Raw genomic sequence first — 17,863 nt, 5'->3', positions numbered from 1 at the left:
TAGCCGGGCAAGTCATTTCACCTTTACCTGCCTACAGTTTCCTCAACTGTAAAATGGGGATGATGATAATTGCATAGGCCTCCCAGGATTGTCGTAAGGATTAATTAAGGTGATGATTGTAAAGCGCTTAGCACAGTGCCTGGCACCTAGCAGACACTTAATAAATGCGTCTTTCTTCCTGCTGACCTTTGGGCTCTCTCTCCCTCCCTTCTTTGAGAGGGAGTCTGGAAGCTTCTCCGGAACTGAAAGAGGGCTTCTGGTTGGGCATCCCTCATCGTCTCAAGAGTTTTCCCCTTCCGTTTGCCTGGGGTCCTGATGCCTGTGTCTCTGCCCATTTGTCTCTCCTTATATCTGTGTCCTCTCATTCTTTTTCTTCTTGATTGCTCAGTATTTCCTACTATTCTGGCATGTTTTGAGGAGGCAGGTTCCTTTTATTTTTGCTTCTTGAGGGGTAGTCTCAGTGTGTGTGTGTGGGGGGAGAGGGAAGGTGGGAGAGGGACAGGGAGAGGGAAGGTGGGAGAGGGACAGGGAGAGGGAAGGTGGGAGAGGGACAGGGAGAGGGAAGGTGGGAGAGGGACAGGGAGAGGGAAGGTGGGAGAGGGACAGGGAGAGGGAAGGTGGGAGAGGGACAGGGAGAGGGAAGGTGGGAGAGGGACAGGGAGAGGGAAGGTGGGAGAGGGACAGGGAGAGGGAAGGTGGGAGAGGGACAGGGAGAGGGAAGGTGGGAGAGGGACAGGGAGAGGGAAGGTGGGAGAGGGACAGGGAGAGGGAAGGAGGGAGAGGGAAGGAGGGAGAGGGAAGGAGGGACAGGGACAGGGAGAGGGAAGGTGGGAGAGGGAAGGTGGGAGAGGGAAGGTGGGAGAGGGAAGGTGGGAGAGGGAAGGTGGGAGAGGGAAGGTGGGAGAGGGAAGGTGGGAGAGGGAAGGTGGGAGAGGGAAGGTGGGAGAGGGAAGGTGGGAGAGGGACAGGGAGAGGGAAGGTGGGAGAGGGACAGGGAGAGGGAAGGTGGGAGAGGGACAGGGAGAGGGAAGGTGGGAGAGGGACAGGGAGAGGGACAGGGAGAGGGACAGGGAGAGGGAAGGTGGGAGAGGGACAGGGAGAGGGAAGGTGGGAGAGGGACAGGGAGAGGGAAGGAGGGAGAGGGACAGGGAGAGGGAAGGAGGGAGAGGGATGGTGGGAGAAGGAGAGAATGAGAATGCTACCCTGAGGCCTTAGGCCAAGGCCAGCTAAGGGGCAGCAGACAAGGAGAGAAGGGGGCTATCAATTTCACTGTCCAGGGTAGTCTGAAATTCTGTGCATGTGTGAAGAGACCCAGAAAGCCAGAGGCTTTCCCAAGTCTTGAATGCCATCCTATTTATGAAAGAACCATCTCCTCCAGGGTGACCCTTCATCACCAGACAGCTAAGCCTGCCACCGGGTTGTTGGCTGCTCTGAGTTGAGTCCCAAGTGTTGGTTGGTGGGGCTTAGGCTCAAGAAGCTTTGCAACTGCAGAGTCTGGAGTCTGGTCTCTGAGGTCGGGCTGGGCCGTATAGAGGTCTTCACTTCTCCAGTCAAAGGTGTTCTCATCCATTTCCCAGATCTCTGGATCCTTCTACCGACCTCTCCACAGATTTGGCACTGGGCGCCACGGCTGCTTTCCCTGGCTCTCCGCAGCCGATGCTTCCAGTACTGGGGTTGTCTGGGAGCAAGGCAGAGGGATGCTGAAGGATGGAAGGGGGAGAACGAGGGCCGGAGAATAGCAGAGGGAAACCCTTTTAACAGCAGAGAGAGTAAAGTCTGTCCGGCCTGGGCCAGGGAGCGGTTGGGGCGGGGCGGGAGGCCGATTTCCTGAACTCCAGGCTGAGACTGAGTGGGGGCCTCTGACTGGGCAGAGAAGTGTGTCCAGAGGGCAAACAGCAGAAGGCCATTCGCCCAGGATTAAGATGCCCATTAGGGCCCCAGTTCTTAACCAGAGATCCCTGACATGGGTTGCTTATTTCTTCATCTAGTATAACAAAAAATAATAAATTAATGTATTCATTTATTATAATAAACAAATCATGAATTCATATTATAGGAATGCATTTAGAAACATTTATTCTGAGCAGGGTTCCACAGGCTCATGAGCCTGCCAGAGGGATCGGTGATGCAGGAGATAGTATAAAGAGTCTCCACTAGTGGAATCTAAAAAGAGACTGTGGGTGGAGGTGCGGGGGTGCCCTTGTACATTTGGTGAACTTCCCTATGTGGTTGGGAAGGGAGATAATTTGAGATTTCCTCTTGGGGAAGGGTTTGAGAAAGTAAAATCACTTCCCTACTATATCATAGTGGGGAAAGCACTGGCTTTAGAATCAGATCTGTTGAAGTCTAGGCTCTGACTGTAGATGAGTGACCTTGGATAAGTCACTTATCCTCTAGCTGCTTCAATTTACTCATCTGTAAAATGGGGATAATTGTAGCAGTGACCTCCCAGAGTTGATGTGAAGATGGAATGAGATGCATCAGGCATAGTGCCTGACTTCTAGTAAGAGCTGTGTAAATGTTAACTATTATTATTGTGTACTCAGTGATTCACAGGATTTCTTGTGGAACACCCTGCTCAAAGGAATGATGTTGAATGGAGTCAAAATCAGGCAGATTTATTGATGGAAAGTTTCCTGCCAACGTCCATTTGAGGGACAGTTAAGGTAGTCCAGTGGATGGAGATCCAGGCCCAGAGGAGGGAAGTCCTGGGTTCAAATCTGGCCCCAGACAATTCCTATTTGTGTGACCCTGGGTAAGTCACGTAACCCCAGATACCTAGGCCTTTACTGATGTTGGAGGTAATAGGGAGCCACTGGAGTTTATAGAGCAGCGAGTGACCTTCTCAGACCCGGAGCTTCAGCATTTTGAGTCCATCACCACCCTGGGAGGAAGCAAGTTCATATATTTCATCTTCAGTCCTCAGGTGCTTCTTTCTCAATCTACCTGCTGCGTGCTGGGGATACAGACCTGAAAAGTGATACAGCTTCTGCCCTCAAGCTGTTTGGAATCGATTTTGTCTCCTTAAGGGGCTAGGGATAATGGGAACCTTAGACAGAAATCATGCTAAATAACATAGAGATTCAGGCAGCATTCTAGCAAAACTTGAGGGGCAGCTTGAAAATGTTCAGACACTAACGGTAACCCTGGGCAGATCACTTGACCTCTTTGCCTCAGTTTCTTCATTTGTGAAATGGGGATAATAATAGCATCTAGCTCTCAGGGCTGTTGTGAGGATAAAATGAGATGATATTTGTAAAAAGGCATTTAGCTCGGTGCCTGGCACAAGATGGTATCGGTGGGGGGGAAGTGAGCCAATTAGAGATGGCTTCCTGGAGCTGAGCCTTAAAGGAAGAGAGATTTTCACCGGCAGAGATGAGAAGGGAGTGTTTGTGTGAGACAGCCTATGTAAATTAATGGAGATAGTTGAGGTTAGGAAGAAGTCTAAGAACAACTGGTAGTCCAGTTTGGTTGGAATATAGTGAGTAAAGTATATGAGGGGAGTAATAATGAAGTGAAGGGCAACTAGGTGGCACAGTGGCTAGAGTGCCAAGCCTGGAGTCAGGAAGACCCGAGTTCAAGTCCAACTACAGATACTTACCAGCTGTGTGACCCTGGGCTAGTCATTTAACCCTGTTTGTCTCAGTTTCTTTATCTATAAAATGATTTGGCGAAGGGAATGGCAAACCACTCCAGGATCTTTGTCAAGAAAACCCCAAATGGGGTCACAGAGTCAGACATGACTGAAACAACTGAACAACAATAATGATGAAGTGAAGCTAGAGAGATGATTTGGAAGGCTTTAAATTCTAGGATGAGGAGTTTGTTTTTTACCCTAGAGGCAATAGGGAGCCCCTGTATCTTCTTGAGCCAGGGAGGGTTGTACTCAACATGTGGAACTACTGGATTAAATCAATCTATGGCTCAAACTCTGATTTTCTCCATCATTAGCTCCTCTTTGGTAAGCAGTCTCCCTTTCTCCTCATGTTTATTTCTTTTCTTCCCTATCCTAGCCCAGCTATCACAACTGTCCCCAACTTGAGGTCTGCACCTTTTCTTTCTTCCTTTCTTCCTTCCTTCTCTCTCTCTTCTACCCTCCCTTCCTTTCTTCCATCTTTCTTTCCTTACTTTCCATCTTTGAATCCATATTGGCTCAAAAGCAAAAGAGCAGTAAGGTCTAGGTAATGGGGGTTAAGTGACTTGCCCAGGGCCACACAGCTGGGAAGTGTCTGAGGTCAAATTCTAACCCAGGACCTTGTGTCCTTAGTCCTGGCTCTCTAGCTACTTAGTCACCTAGCTGTCCCCATGAGTCTTACTTTTCTAAATAGTCTCAGAACTACCTTGCATGGGGATGAGGTTTCTGTTTGGAGGCCTTCGTCAGAGGGGAACCATGAGCAAAGCATAAATTATTAGGTCCTGTGCTGTGGACCCCTCCTGGGCAATCACACTTTCTGGAGTCAGGGATGCATTGCGTGATGGAAGAGAAAGCTAGAGGCGTGGTTCAGGCCAGTAGGAGACGAGTGAGCCTTAGCCCTATCTGTTTCCTTGACGCAATGGGGACACATGTTTATTAACCATCTGCTATATTCCAAGCAGTATTATCTCATTTGATCCTCACAACAACTCTAGGTGATCGGTGCAATTATTATTCCCATTTTATAACTGAGGCGAACAGTTAAATGACTATCTGGGGCTGGACTTGAACTCGGGTCTTCCTGACCAGGCCCAGTGCTTTTATTCACTGCCCCACCTAGCTAGTGCTGTGGATAGTGAGGGACCATAAAGCCTGGCTCCCTGCCTTGTCACAGGATCTGATACACCACCGAAGGACTGCCTCTTCTCTAGCCGACTCTGCGCCCTGTATCTCCAGCTGAACTTGCCTTGTGGTCCTTCACTGTGGATAAAGGTGTAGGGGACGACGGGAGATGAAGCCCTCGGACTCGCCTCCATCGCTGGCCTCAGAGGGTCATCCCCGTAGCTTTGTGGTTCTCCAGAGAAAAGAGAAGGTCTCGGGAGCTCCGGCCTCTGCTTGGGGGCTCCATTGTTGTCTCAGGAAGTGCAAAAATATCCCCCGACTTCTTCGCCCCTGAACTGTCTCTGCCTCCCTGTCTGTTGCCCCCAGCAACACTTCCGCTCCCTTGGCCCTGACAGGAAATGTGCTGGAGACCCAGCCTCCTTTCACCTCTGGACAACTTCTCTTTTTGGGCTCCCCTGTGCCCATCCCTGAGGCTTGTGCTCCATCGGGTTCACCCCCGGTCCAGCCCAGGGCCCACTTTCTGACTGGCCCCAAGGGGCTAGGATGGTGGACATGATTGCCAAGCTGAGCTGGAGACGGAGCCAGGCCTCGCAGAGGCAGGCCAGATGCCCGGGTGAGGGGCGTGGTGCCAGGGCCCCTTCGGAGGTTGGTATTAGGGATGTGGCGAGAGCATCGTGGGAGGGGCAGAGATGCGGCTGTGCTGTTTGCGGAGGGGGATGACAGGGACGGGGAGTCACGGAACTCGAGCCAAGAGGGGGCCTAAACAGCACCTGATCCGCTCTCAGCAAATCGCGGAAATAGATGACGGATTGAAGAATTAGGGCGGGGGGATGCTTCACGAGGGAGGAACTTGGCGAGCGTCGTGGGGAACCCGGACTCCTTGCCCCGCAAGCTCTCTTTCCATGCCAGGAGAGAGGGAAAAGAGGGCCACAGGGAGCGCTGGGGCCGACCGACGCGGCGCTGTCAGTGCAAGAAGGAGGAAGGCCCGGCCAGGAAAGGTTGACCGTTGTCAGGAAGTGCTGTGAGAGGGGTGGGGTGGGATGTGGTAAGAACCTGGTTAGTGCGAGGTGGCCAGGCGGAGGAGGATGGGTGGGACCGATGCTCTGAGGCTGCAGGAGCTCTGTGACATTGGCCTTCAAGGCTGAGGAACAGGTCCAGAAGATCCCATTCTATAGAAGCCATCTGTCATTTGCAGGTCCCTTTCTTTTTTTTTAAACCCTTACCTTCCATCTTGGCGTCAATACTGTGCATTGGCTCCAAGGCAGAAGAGTGGTCAGGGCTAGGCAATGGGGGTCAAGTGACTTGCCCAGGGTCACACAGCTGGGCCACATTTGAACCTAGGACCTCCGGTCTCTAGGCCTCTCAATCCACTGAGCCACCCAGCTGCCCCTGCAGGTCCCTTTCTTAGACAATGCCCCTGCCTTTCAAGCAAGCAAGAATGCTCCCCTGGAATGCCTGGGACCCAGAGGGCACAACATTCCAAGGAACAGGGGCTGGTAGTCCTGGAATTTTGACCTCGTGCCCAGGATTGGTCCAGAAGCCTGAGAACTGTGGCTTTCTCGATCAAGCTCACTGGCACATTTTTCAGAGGTTGGCGGCCAAGAGCAAGCTTTCACTTGAGGAACTGAGACATAATCTAATTTTATTTGAGTGTCCCCGAGTAGGTGTAGGGAAGATAGGACAGGAGCTTGTGTCTGAATCATTAGAGAGAAGCTTTTCAGCATGGAACTTGGATCATGGCCTAAATTTCATAGGGTAGCAGAGCCTTTCGGAGGTCAGCTCAGAGCATCAGACTCGAGAGATTTCAGAGGTCTTATGGATAACGAACAATAATTGACATTCGTGCCCCTTTAAAGTTGGCAGTTCATTTGAGTCTCACAGCAACCCTGGGAGGCAGGTATTGTTCAGTTGTTTTTCAGTTGTCTGACTCTTTGCAACCCCATTTGGGGTTTTCTTAACAGAGATCCTAGAGTAGTTTACCATTTCCTTCTCCAAGTCATTTTGAAGATGAGGAAACCGAGGCATATAGGATTAAGTGACTTGCCCAGGGTCATACAGCTAGTAAATATTGGAGGCTGGTTTTGAACTCATATCTTCCTGACTCCTGGCCTGGTCCTCTTATCCATCAAATCACCTTGATGTCCTTACATTCTATCAGGGAAGCACAAATAAGTAAATACAAGATTATTTGAGGCAGTAGAGGGCTTTAACACTCAGGGATATTAGATGTCTAAATCATTCAGCCCCTGAATGCATCTCCCATCCTCCTCAATTTGTGTTTGGTAGAGGTACTAATTCCTAAAAATCTGTAGGAAAGAATTACCTGAACTTCCTCAGGCAATGGCTATGACCTACCTTTCATTCTCAGGAAGTTTTCCTCCTATCTGATGTCACTCTCCTGCTTCACTTTGGCTTGGCCACTTGGGTGCTGCCTGGGTTCTAATGGTATCAGAGGACATATTACCACTCTCCACTTGTGAACTGAGCAGAGCAGGGAAGGGGGCACAGAAATGATGTGCCAAAAGGTGATTGGATCCCAAGGACCATACCGCCTGAGCTTATAGGGCAGCCGGAGACTTAGAGCTGAAAGAACCCTTAGAGACCATCTTTTCTAAACCACTCATTTTATTTTTCCTTAAAAAACAAAACAAAACATCATAATTTCTCCTTTATTCCATTAGAATATAAGTTCACTGTCAGTAAAGACTTTCATTATTTCAGCTTGTATCCTCAGCACCTAACACAATCTCTATATAATAGGAGGCACTTAAATATTTGATTAATATTCTCCCTCCCTTTTTCAGAGCAATTTCTTGTTATAGTCAAAACTGTCCAGTATAACTATTTTTATTCCTATTTCCCTCATTTGGCGACGATAGCTACCTGACCTTTGGATTCAGCACTGGTCACTTCATTTATTCTGAGTTCAGTTACTTTTTCATGTTTTATTTATTTTTTTTTAAGTCATTGACAGTCATTTCTTGAAGTTCTTGTTCTGCTTTTTTTGCTCTTCCATCATGTCATACAGGTCTTCTGATGTTTCTCATGATGCGCTAATGATATTCTATTACATTTATAATACCACACTTGTCCAACAATTGGTAATAATTGAACCACTTTTCTGTTGCTATCATTCAATCGTCAGTCATGTCCAACTCTTCCTGACTCTGTTTGGGGTTTTCTTGGCAAAGATCCTGGAGTAGTTGGACATTTCCTTCTCCAGCTCATTTATAGATGAGAAAACAAAGGCCAGTAGGATGATTAAGCAACTTGCCCATTTTCACATAGCCAGGAAGTGTCTAAGGCTGGGTTTGATTTCAGGTCCTCTAGACTATAGAGTCAGCAATATCCAGTGTGCCACTTAGGCGCCCCTGTTGGCACTTACTGTGCTTTTAAGTTTTTTGCTGCCACAAAAAATGTCGCTGTGAATATTTTGGCATACATGGAGTTTTTCTTTTGTCTTTGACTGCCTTGAGTACATGTCCAATAACAGGACTGGTGGGCCAAAGATTATGAATTGTTTAGCATCTTTTCTCCTATAATGGGAATTATTTTCGGGAACAGTTGGGCCAATTTGCAACTCCACCAATAACATATTAGTGTGCCTGACTTATTTTTTTAAAATATTTTATGCCTTTTGTGTTTATAGCAGTCATTTTCCACATCTATCCAGAATAACTCTTCCTTATAACAAAGCAGTGAAGCCAAAAATTTAAAAAATCAAAATTCTACTCCAAAGATATAACTGACAAAGTATAATTTTCTCTTAGCAGTTTCTTCAACACCGCATATTTTTCTACAACTCTTCCAGTATTGACCATGTCCATCTTTTTCACTTTTGTCAAGTTGATGTTTATGAGATGAAACCTCAGAACTATTTGTTACCAGTAACTTTAAACATTCTGCTCCCTTATTTTAAAAAGGAAGGAACTGAAGCCAAGAGAGGTCAAAATTGCCAAAAGTCATACAGATAGTAACAGACTTATAATTTTAACTTTGGTCCTCTGATTCTAAATCTTGTGCTCTTTTCTCTCTAGAAAATTCCTTTCTTCAGCCATCAGTGTGTTTGACCAGTCCCCAACCCCATGTCACGTTGATTAAGACCTGTAGAACCTACCCAAGACCCATTGCCTACCTGACAAGGTTAATGGGCCATCCTAAAATGTCTCTAGTTTACATTTTTCTTTAGGCCAAATATGGCTGATCCTCTCAGCTGATTATCAGAAGTTACTGGGAGGAGCTTAGGTGGCTTAGTGGATAGAGAACCAGGCCTTAAAGATAAGAAGTCCTGGAGCCATATCTGACTTCAGATACTTCCTAGCTGTGTGATCCTGGGCAAGTCATTTAACCCCCCATTGCCTAGCACTTATGATTTTTCTGCCTTGGAACCAATACATAGTATCGATTCTAAGACTGAAGGTAAGGGTTTAATTAAAATAAAATAAACAAATTACCTGTGCTCCATCAATTGCCAACTCTATAATTCCACTGAGGAACTTCTTACTTTTGCTCATGACTAAGAATAGTCCACACTCAATTATGTTTTCAGGTTATTTAGGAAACTCAAATTTGATCACAGCTCTTTCTTTAAAGCAGCACTTTTCTTGGTCACAAATAAATAGAAAGGGGATGCACTTATCATTGGAGAATGTTGAAACAAGTTGTGATATAACAAGAAATGATAAATATGAATAATTTGTAGAGATTTGGGAAGACCTGAATGAATTGTTGCCAGGAAAAGTAAACAACCAGAAAAATAATTTTTAAAAATTTAGAAGATTTAAAGACATTGACCGATGTAATGACCAACTATTGACCAAGTCCATACTTCCAAAGATAAAGCATACTGCCTCTCTCCTAAAAATAGGTAATTGGTGTATTTTTTTTTGTCTTTTACTTTGCCCTCTGGTTCTGATAGATTTGTGTCATTTTCAATAATGATTTCTTGAACTTTAGAATCCAGGATTTTTTTGGTCATGGCTTTTCACTTGCCCAATTCTAGTCTTTAAAGACTGGTTTTCAGCTATGATCTTTTGATTTTCCTTTTCAGTTTGGTCTATCCTGCTTTTCATGGATTCTAGTAGGTCAATTCTGGTGTCCAGTTTGCTTATCATGTGATTTCTGGGCTTCTTTTTCCAAATGGGAGATTCTGTCTTTTTTTTTTTTAATATATTTTATTTGATCATTTCCAAGCATTATTCGTTAAAGACATAGATCATTTTCTTTTCCTCCCCCCCCACCCCCCATAGCCAACGCGTAAATCCACTGGGCATTAGATGTTTTCTTGATTTGAACCCATTGCTTTGTTGATAATATTTGCATTAGTGTTCATTTAGAGTCTCTCCTCTGTCATGTCCCCTCAACCGCTGTATTCAGGCAGTTGCTTTTCCTCGGTGTTTCCAATCCCATAGTTTGTCCTTTGCTTATGAATAGTGTTTTTTTCTCCTGGATCCCTGCAAATTGTTCAGGGACATTACACCACCATTTATGGAGAAGTCCATTACGTTCGATTATACCACAGTGTATTAGTCTCTGTGTACAATGTTCTCCTGGTTCTGCTCCTCTCGCTCTGCATCACTTCCTGGAGGTTATTCCAGTCTCCATGGAACTCCTCCACTTTATTATTCCTTTTAGCACAATAGTATTCCATCACCAACATATACCACAATTTGCTCAGCCATTCCCCAATTGATGGGCATGGAGATTCTGTCTTTTAAACTGTTTTTTTAAAACTATTTCCCACTTTCCTTGCCAAATTTCTTCTATCTTTCTGATTTGGTTCTTGAACTCCAATTTGAGTTCCTAGAGTGCTTGTGACCAATTTCCATGGAGGGGTAGAGGGGGAAGTTTGGGTGTGTTTGCTTGTTTGTCACTTTCTGCTGTCTCCTCTGTAGTCTGCTGTTTTTCTCCATAGAAGTGATCCAGGTCAGAGGCTTTTTTTTATTTTCTTTTTTTTTTGGTTAGTTGTAGATTGTAGTTCTTGGGTGTTGGTGGCCATTGCTATGTTAGTTTTTTCTTCCATTCCCAGCCAGAAGTCTGAGGAGGTTAGGCAGCTCTTTCTGTATGAGCTACAGAGTAGTTTTGCCCTGAGGCTATTTTTCAATATCCACTGAGTCTGCTGTGGGCAGCCCCTCTCAGCCCTATCTCTGCACCCAAGCTCTGCATTCCTCAGCCTCCTGGGGTCCCAAGTCTTGCTGCCCTCAGGGGTAAACCAATGGTGACCTCAGCCTGCCCTGAAAAGCTAGAGATTGCCCCATGCTCACTCGGACTCTGGTGACATAGGTGGAGTGGGGGAGGGGTGATCAGCTCATGCTTTGGTAGATGTAATTTTACCCCCTTATAACATGGAAATGCCCAAACCCTGCCTACCTTCAAGGCTGTGCCCTATGGTAAAGCCCCATCACTCATCTGATTTTGATTTGTCTTTTTGAGGTGCTTTATATCAATCAGTTGTGAGAAGAAGACCCTTGCTTCTACTCTATAGCCATCTTAGCCCAGAAGTGATTGATCATGGCTTTCAGGGAGTGCAATGATTTTTAAATGTTCATTCCTGGACTTGTTTTCTGGGGCTATTGCTTTTTGTTTGTTTTGTTTATTTTTATTTTTAATAACAAATTTCCACATAAGTTTTCTAAAGTTATATGATCCAAATCGTCTCCCTTCTTTCTTCCACCCTCCTGGAGCTGAGAAGCAATTAAATTTGGGTTATACATGAATTATCATACAAAATATATTTCTATATTCATTTTTTTAAAACCCTTACCTTCCATCTTGGAATCAATACTGTGTATTGGTTCCAAGACAGAAGAGTGGTAAGGGCTAGGCAATGGGGGTCAACTGACTTGCCCAGGGTCACACAGTTTGGAAGTATCTGAGGCCAGATTTGAACCTAGGACCTCCCATCTCTAGGTCTGGCTCCCAATCCACTGAATCCACCCAGCTGCCCCTATATTATTTATTTTTGTAAGTGAAGAATCTTATAAAACCAAAACCCCAAAACATATAACCAAATAAACAAGTGATAAATCAAATGAATTCATCTGCATTCCTACTCCAACAGTTCTTTCTCTGGAGGTGGATATCATTCTTTTTCCATAAGTTCCTCAGAATTGTCCTGGATCATCGTTTTGTTGTTAGTAGTAGAGTCTATCACATTTGATCATTTCACAGTATTATAGTTGCTGTGTATAATGTTTTCCTGGTTCTGCTTATTTTACTCTGAATCAGTTCATGTCAGTCTTTCCAGCCCTTTCTGAAATCATCCTGTTCATCATTCCTTACAGCACAATAGTATTCCATCACCATCATATACCACAATTTGTTCAGCCATTTCCCAATTGAGCAATATCCTTTTAGTTTTTAATTCTTTATCACCACAAAAAATGCAACTATAAATATTTTTTTTTATAAAAACAGGTTCTTTCCCATTTAAAAAAATTTCTTTGGGATACAACAGGTCTGTTTTTGATTGTAGGTTCCTTCTTACATTTTCATTCTTTTGACTTTGTTCTAGTGGTTCTTGTTTGTCTCATGGAATGATTGAGTTCTATTTGCTACTGGCTACTTTCAGGAGGTTCCTTGTTTACTTGGGTAAAGTTTTCCATCTCTTCTGTTGTAAGCCTTTTTTATAACCTTCCAATTTCTTTTCTTTCTTTTTGGTCTTGAACACAACAATACATAACAACCAAATAAACTTTAAACCATGAGCATTTCTGTATACAAAGTAGAGCAGAAAAAAGAAACAGCGCAGAAACAATCTCTTTTATACCACAGCTTTTTTTTCAAAGTATATAATAAATTTAACCTGTTATTTTTAAAAATTGTACCACTTATCTGTACTTCTTAGCATCTGAGCATTTTCACTTGCAGTTCCACATGCCTGCTACTCTCTCTTCTCAAATCCAGCTCCTGGCATTCCTGATTTCTTCAAAACTCAGTTAAAAGTCTACCTTCTGTGAGAAACTTTTCCTAATACTCCTTAATTTTAGTGCCTTTAGTGCTTCTGTTGATATCTCCAATTTATCCTGTCTATAGCTTGGCTCTGCACAATTCTTACATGTTATGTCCCCATTAGACTGTGAGCTCCTTGAAAACAAAGACCATTTTTCGTTTTTCCTCATATCCCCCAAACTTGGCACAGTCTGTAGTCTCTAATAAATCCTAACTTGACCACTTTCTTCTGAATTTCCTTCTGTATACTTCCACATATAATCAAAATGTTTCTATGGTCCTCTTATTTTTTTCCTTTTAAATTGGCATCATCATTGGCATCCTTCCTGCTTAGTAACACATCTTTGGTTATAAAAAGAAAAGAAAATCTCTTACAATAGATAAGCATAGGCTATCGAATCAAATCCACACAGTGACCATGTCCCAAAATACCATCCTCAGGAGAGATATAATATGCTTCAGCATAGGACCTTCAGAGATGTGGTTGGGCATTGCTTTGATCAGAGTTCTTAAATTTTTCAAAGTTATTTTTCTTTACAATGTTATTGTATAAATTGTTTAGGTTCTGTTCACTTCATTCCACCTCAGTTCTGACTTCCAGGATTTTCTGAAATCATCTTTTTTTGACATTTCTCATAACTCAGCAATATTCATATACCACAGTTTGTCCAGCAATTCAATGGACAGCAGCTTAGTTTCCATTTCTTTTCTTTTCCCCCCTTTTTAATTAACTCTTTGGGATCAGGAAGTGTTTTGCTTATAACTATTCTCCCCAGTATTGACTTTGCTCTTAACTCCTTCTCTCCATATCGGCATTTTCTTTATTGTTCTTGATATATTTCTTCACCAAACTATGTATTCTCAAACCCTCTTTTCTCAGGTTCAGCTAACAGTGACATTCATTGACCTGTGCTATACCACCCCTTCTTTCATGTTGGTATACCCAAATATGGGAAATAACCACTTCTACCCTCTTCTTCCTCCTTTCTACATTATATAATCCTTTTACTTTCCTTTCTCTAAAACTCTCAGAACAGAACCAATTTACATCTCCCCCACTAATTCTCTACCATTTTAAACTATTTCCCTCAATATTCTTTGAAGATATTGAGGTTCTAACAAGATATTTGTTTCTTTTTCCTGTAAGAATATTAGCTATTCATCATAAGTCCCTTCTAATTACTCAAATAGAATGTTCTAGATTTCTCTTGAATCTTGCATTTCAAAGTTTCTGATGTCTTCAGGAATGTTTAAAAGACCTCAGTTCCATTAAAGGTACAAATTCCACCTGCATCCCCACCCACCTTAAGATTGTATTCTATTTTTTAGGTTAAGTTATTCTTGGTTGTAAGTCTCTCTCTTTTGCAGTATTATATTCTAAAATGTCATGTGGAGATGAAAGCTACCAGTACTCGTGTGAACCTAAGTGATTCCTTGGTTCTTTAGTTCTTTCTTCCTGGTATTATTTTTTTCTTTGCCATGGAAGTGCTGTATTTTGTTGATGACGTGCCCAGAACTTTTCCTTACAGACTATATTGTATGATTAATGGATTCTTTCTATCTTTACTTTGCCCTCTGGTTCTATTAAATTGGAGCAGTTTTCATCTGATTTCTTGAAATATTGTGTACAGGAGTTTTGTTTGGTCTTGGTTTTCAGAGAGTCTAAGGATTCCTAACTTGCCTCTCTTTGACATGTGTTGTTTAGGCCACTTGTTTTTTGATAGGAGATACCTTGTATCTTCTGGGTTTGTTTGTTTGCTTTTTTTCAGTCAATTTTGTTCAAATATTTTTCTTCTCTTAGGGAGTCATTCATTTCTCTTTGGTCTATTGTACTTTTCAGAGAATCCATTACTTGGGTAAGGTTTGTCTCCTAAGCTACTTATTCTCCTTCCAATTCTTTCCTCCAGCATGTTTATTTCATTTTTAAAGTGTCCTATTTAATTTATTCTAAGTATTCCTACAGTCCTTGTGGAAAATCCACTTTTCTCTATGAGCCACTGGTTTCAGTTGTCAAATTATTTTCTCTTTCTAGGTTGGATTTTTGGGTATCTCTGGATCCATTTTAATTTTTATTTTTTTTTAAACTCTTACCCTATCTTAGTATCAATTCTAAGACAGAAGGACAAGGGCTAAGCAATTTGGATTAAAGGACTTGCCCAGAATCAAACAACTAGGAAGTATCTGAGGCCAGAGTTGAGCCCAGGTCTTCCTGATTCCAGGTCTGGTGCTCTAACCTGCCCCTCCATCATAATTCTTTATAGTCTATATCTTCTTGTGTTAGTCCATATCTTCAGTTTGCTATGTAACCCCTGGGTTCTTGTGTACATTCTACCTCCCAGGTAGTTTTGAAGTTTAAAACACTGACACTCTTCCGAGCCTTCAATGGCATCTCAAGAATTCCAGACATTTCAGAGTCCCTAGTACCTGGGATGGCCCAGGATGGGCTCTGTCATGCTCACAACCATTCTGGTTACTACAACTCCAGATCTTTTCCAAGATTACTGCTGTGTATTTCCAGTCACCCTGGGGCTTTCTCAGGGAGGCCCTCCATTTTTGCTGCCTCTTAATATAGAGCCTTACAAATTAAAAATAATAATAATAACTAATACAGCACTTACTATGTGCGAAGCACTTTATTATCTCATTTGAACCTTACAACAACCCTATATGGTAGATGTTATTATCCCCATTTTACAGCTGAGAAATTGAGTCAAACAGAAATTGTGACTTTTCCAGTGAAACAAGAAAATGAAATAAGGGAACAAAGATTTGATCTTCTGAGCATATCAGTTTATTAAGCAATGTATGCCAACTGCCCAACAAATAGGGACCAAATCCCTTCCTCAGCTTAGGACTAGACCCTGAGTATAGAAGGAGACAAACTTATGCATTAGTTAAGCAATTACTCAAATAAGACCAATTAAAGGAAAATATTACAGCATTAGGTAACCTGATTTCTAATTGGATGAAATATTAGGGGCTTTCCAAGTTGGGAAGAGGAAAGTGAACAGGTGCAATTACCTGAATTCAGGATAAGAGGTGCTCTACTCCTTGCTAAGCATCTGTAAACTATCAAAGGAACATAGAAACAATAACTGATTAATCAGAATGGACCAGTTTTCAGATAAGACATACGAGTTGCTTGAGATGTATAATTATAAGGATACTCCTTACCTCAGCAATAAGCTCTGTATTTCTGGGCAATATAACCTAAGTCTTTGGTGCATAAGAATCTCTAACAGGGACAGGGACAGGATAATGAATAGTCTGGAGGCCTGGAGACGGGAGGTCTTGGGTCCAAATATGACCTCAGATGCTTCCTAGCTTGTGTGTCCCTGGACAAGTTATTTAACCCCAATTGTCTAACCATTAATGCTCTTCTGTCTTCGAATCTCTACTTAGTACAGCAAGCACAGGTGGTCCAGTTTCCCAGCCATGTGGGGCTAGATTTAAACAGCACAATAAGATTTTCTCCCATTCCCATGATTGAATGAATTTTTCTCACAAAGGAGAATTTGGATTAAGCCCGTGATTGAATAGAAAAGGAGCTGAGCTAGCTCCAGAATTGAGTCACAAGATGGACTCAGTGTAGATCTCTCAATTTCCACAATTAACCATTTGCTGTCCTAATCTCCTGAATTCCTTCAGTTTTCTCACACCAGGGTCACATAGCTTGGATGTGTCTAAGGCCAGATTTGAACTCTCTCCTGCCCCTCCTCCATCCCTTGAGAAGGCATGGAAAGTCTTGTAAAACATTGTTGTTTAGTCGTTTTCAGACCTGACTCTGGGGATTTTCTTGGCAGAGATGGTAGAATGATTTGCCATTTCATTCTTCATCCTGTTATATCAATATTTATTAGCTATAACAATCCTTATAGATGAAGAAATTGAGGCAAAAGCATTAAGTAACTTGCCCAGGGTCACACAATTAGCGTCTCAGGCCAGATTGGAACATGGGAAAATGAGTCTTCTTGACTCTTGACCCAGCATGCTATCCACTGCACCACCTTGGCTGTCTCAGATATGCAGAACATATTTCTGTATTAGCCATGTTACAAAAGAAAACAGGTATACACAAACATAAGAAAAATAACAAAAGTGAATAAAAGGATGCTTCAATCTGCTTCAATTTAGAATACACCAGTTCTCTGGAAGTGGATAGAATTTTTCATCCTGGATCTTTTGGAATTATATCATGATCTTCCTCAGAGTAGTTAAGTTTTTCACAGTTGATCATCATTACAATATTGCTATTATTGTGTACAATGTTTATCTGGCTCTTCACTTTGCATCAGTTTATTCTTATCAGATTTCTTGGAAATTCTTTCAACTCATGCAATTTTTAGGTTTTTGCCTGGAGTGTATCTGTTGAAACTTGAAAATCTGCCCCCATCCAGGTAGCCATTTGGGCCAGAAATTTCCTTCTACTTTTCCCCAATCGTAATTCTTCAATTATTTTTAATTTCGTTTTTTTTAAAATCTCTAATTCATTTCTTCTAGGTACTCTTGTAATCCTTGTGGTCATGAATTTCTTTCCCCTTGAGGCTCTACTTAAAGTGTTTGTGGAATTAGTGCCTTCTGCGTTGGACTCTTGTTTGTCTATGAATCTATCATATTTACAGAGCTTAGTGTCTACTTGTATTTATTCCTATCTACAACCTGTTCCTGAATTGGGACTTTGTGCCAGGACTGGGCTCTGTCCTACTGTATATTCTTGGCTCAGACAGTCACACCCTGTTTGGTTCTGAATTCAGTGGCCTTGGCTCCTGCTGCTGACTTCCTCTTCCGTGACTGTGCTCAGGATGCTGGTAGATTTCAGGCCCTCCCTCTCCCCCCCTCCCCATCCTGAACCCCCCAGATTGGATCCTAGCACTGAATCTTCCAGTTCCTCTGGAGTGTCTGAGGTTAGAGTTCTGTGGACTTCCAGAACACCCCAGTGAGCACCTCCCTTGGGTCAATACTGGCCTCCCAGGGTTATTGCAAGAATAAAATGAGATATTTGTAAAGTGAGTACCTGGCAAGAAAGTATCCAATAAATGCTTACTTACTTCCTTTTTGTGAAGTTCTAACTTGGATGAAAGCACTTGCTATAGTTTCTCTTTGAATTTCCTTCTTATTTAGTTTGGTGCCATTTTAGGGTTTTCCAATTACCATTTG

The 17,863-nt window shown here is 42.9% G+C and overlaps 1 protein-coding gene across 4 annotated transcripts in view; it reads left to right on the top strand.

The window, feature by feature from the left end:
* The window catches only part of ARHGAP27 (Rho GTPase activating protein 27), a 64,766-nt gene that overhangs the window by 29,774 nt on the left and 17,129 nt on the right, over positions 1-17,863 (top strand). The window contains exon 1 of one of the 4 annotated variants that reach the window (XM_007482491.3): positions 4,965-5,401. The exons of the other annotated variants lie outside the window; for them this stretch is intronic. Within the exon in view, the coding sequence (XP_007482553.3) occupies positions 5,300-5,401 (102 nt within the window). The 5' untranslated portion in view covers positions 4,965-5,299. Of the gene's footprint in view, positions 1-4,964; positions 5,402-17,863 lie in introns of those variants that run through there. 4 annotated transcript variants of the gene reach the window in all.

Source organism: Monodelphis domestica, chromosome 2, assembly GCF_027887165.1.
Source record: "Monodelphis domestica isolate mMonDom1 chromosome 2, mMonDom1.pri, whole genome shotgun sequence".
Lineage (NCBI taxonomy): Eukaryota > Metazoa > Chordata > Mammalia > Didelphimorphia > Didelphidae > Monodelphis > Monodelphis domestica.
This window is presented reverse-complemented; position numbering and strand designations above follow the sequence as displayed.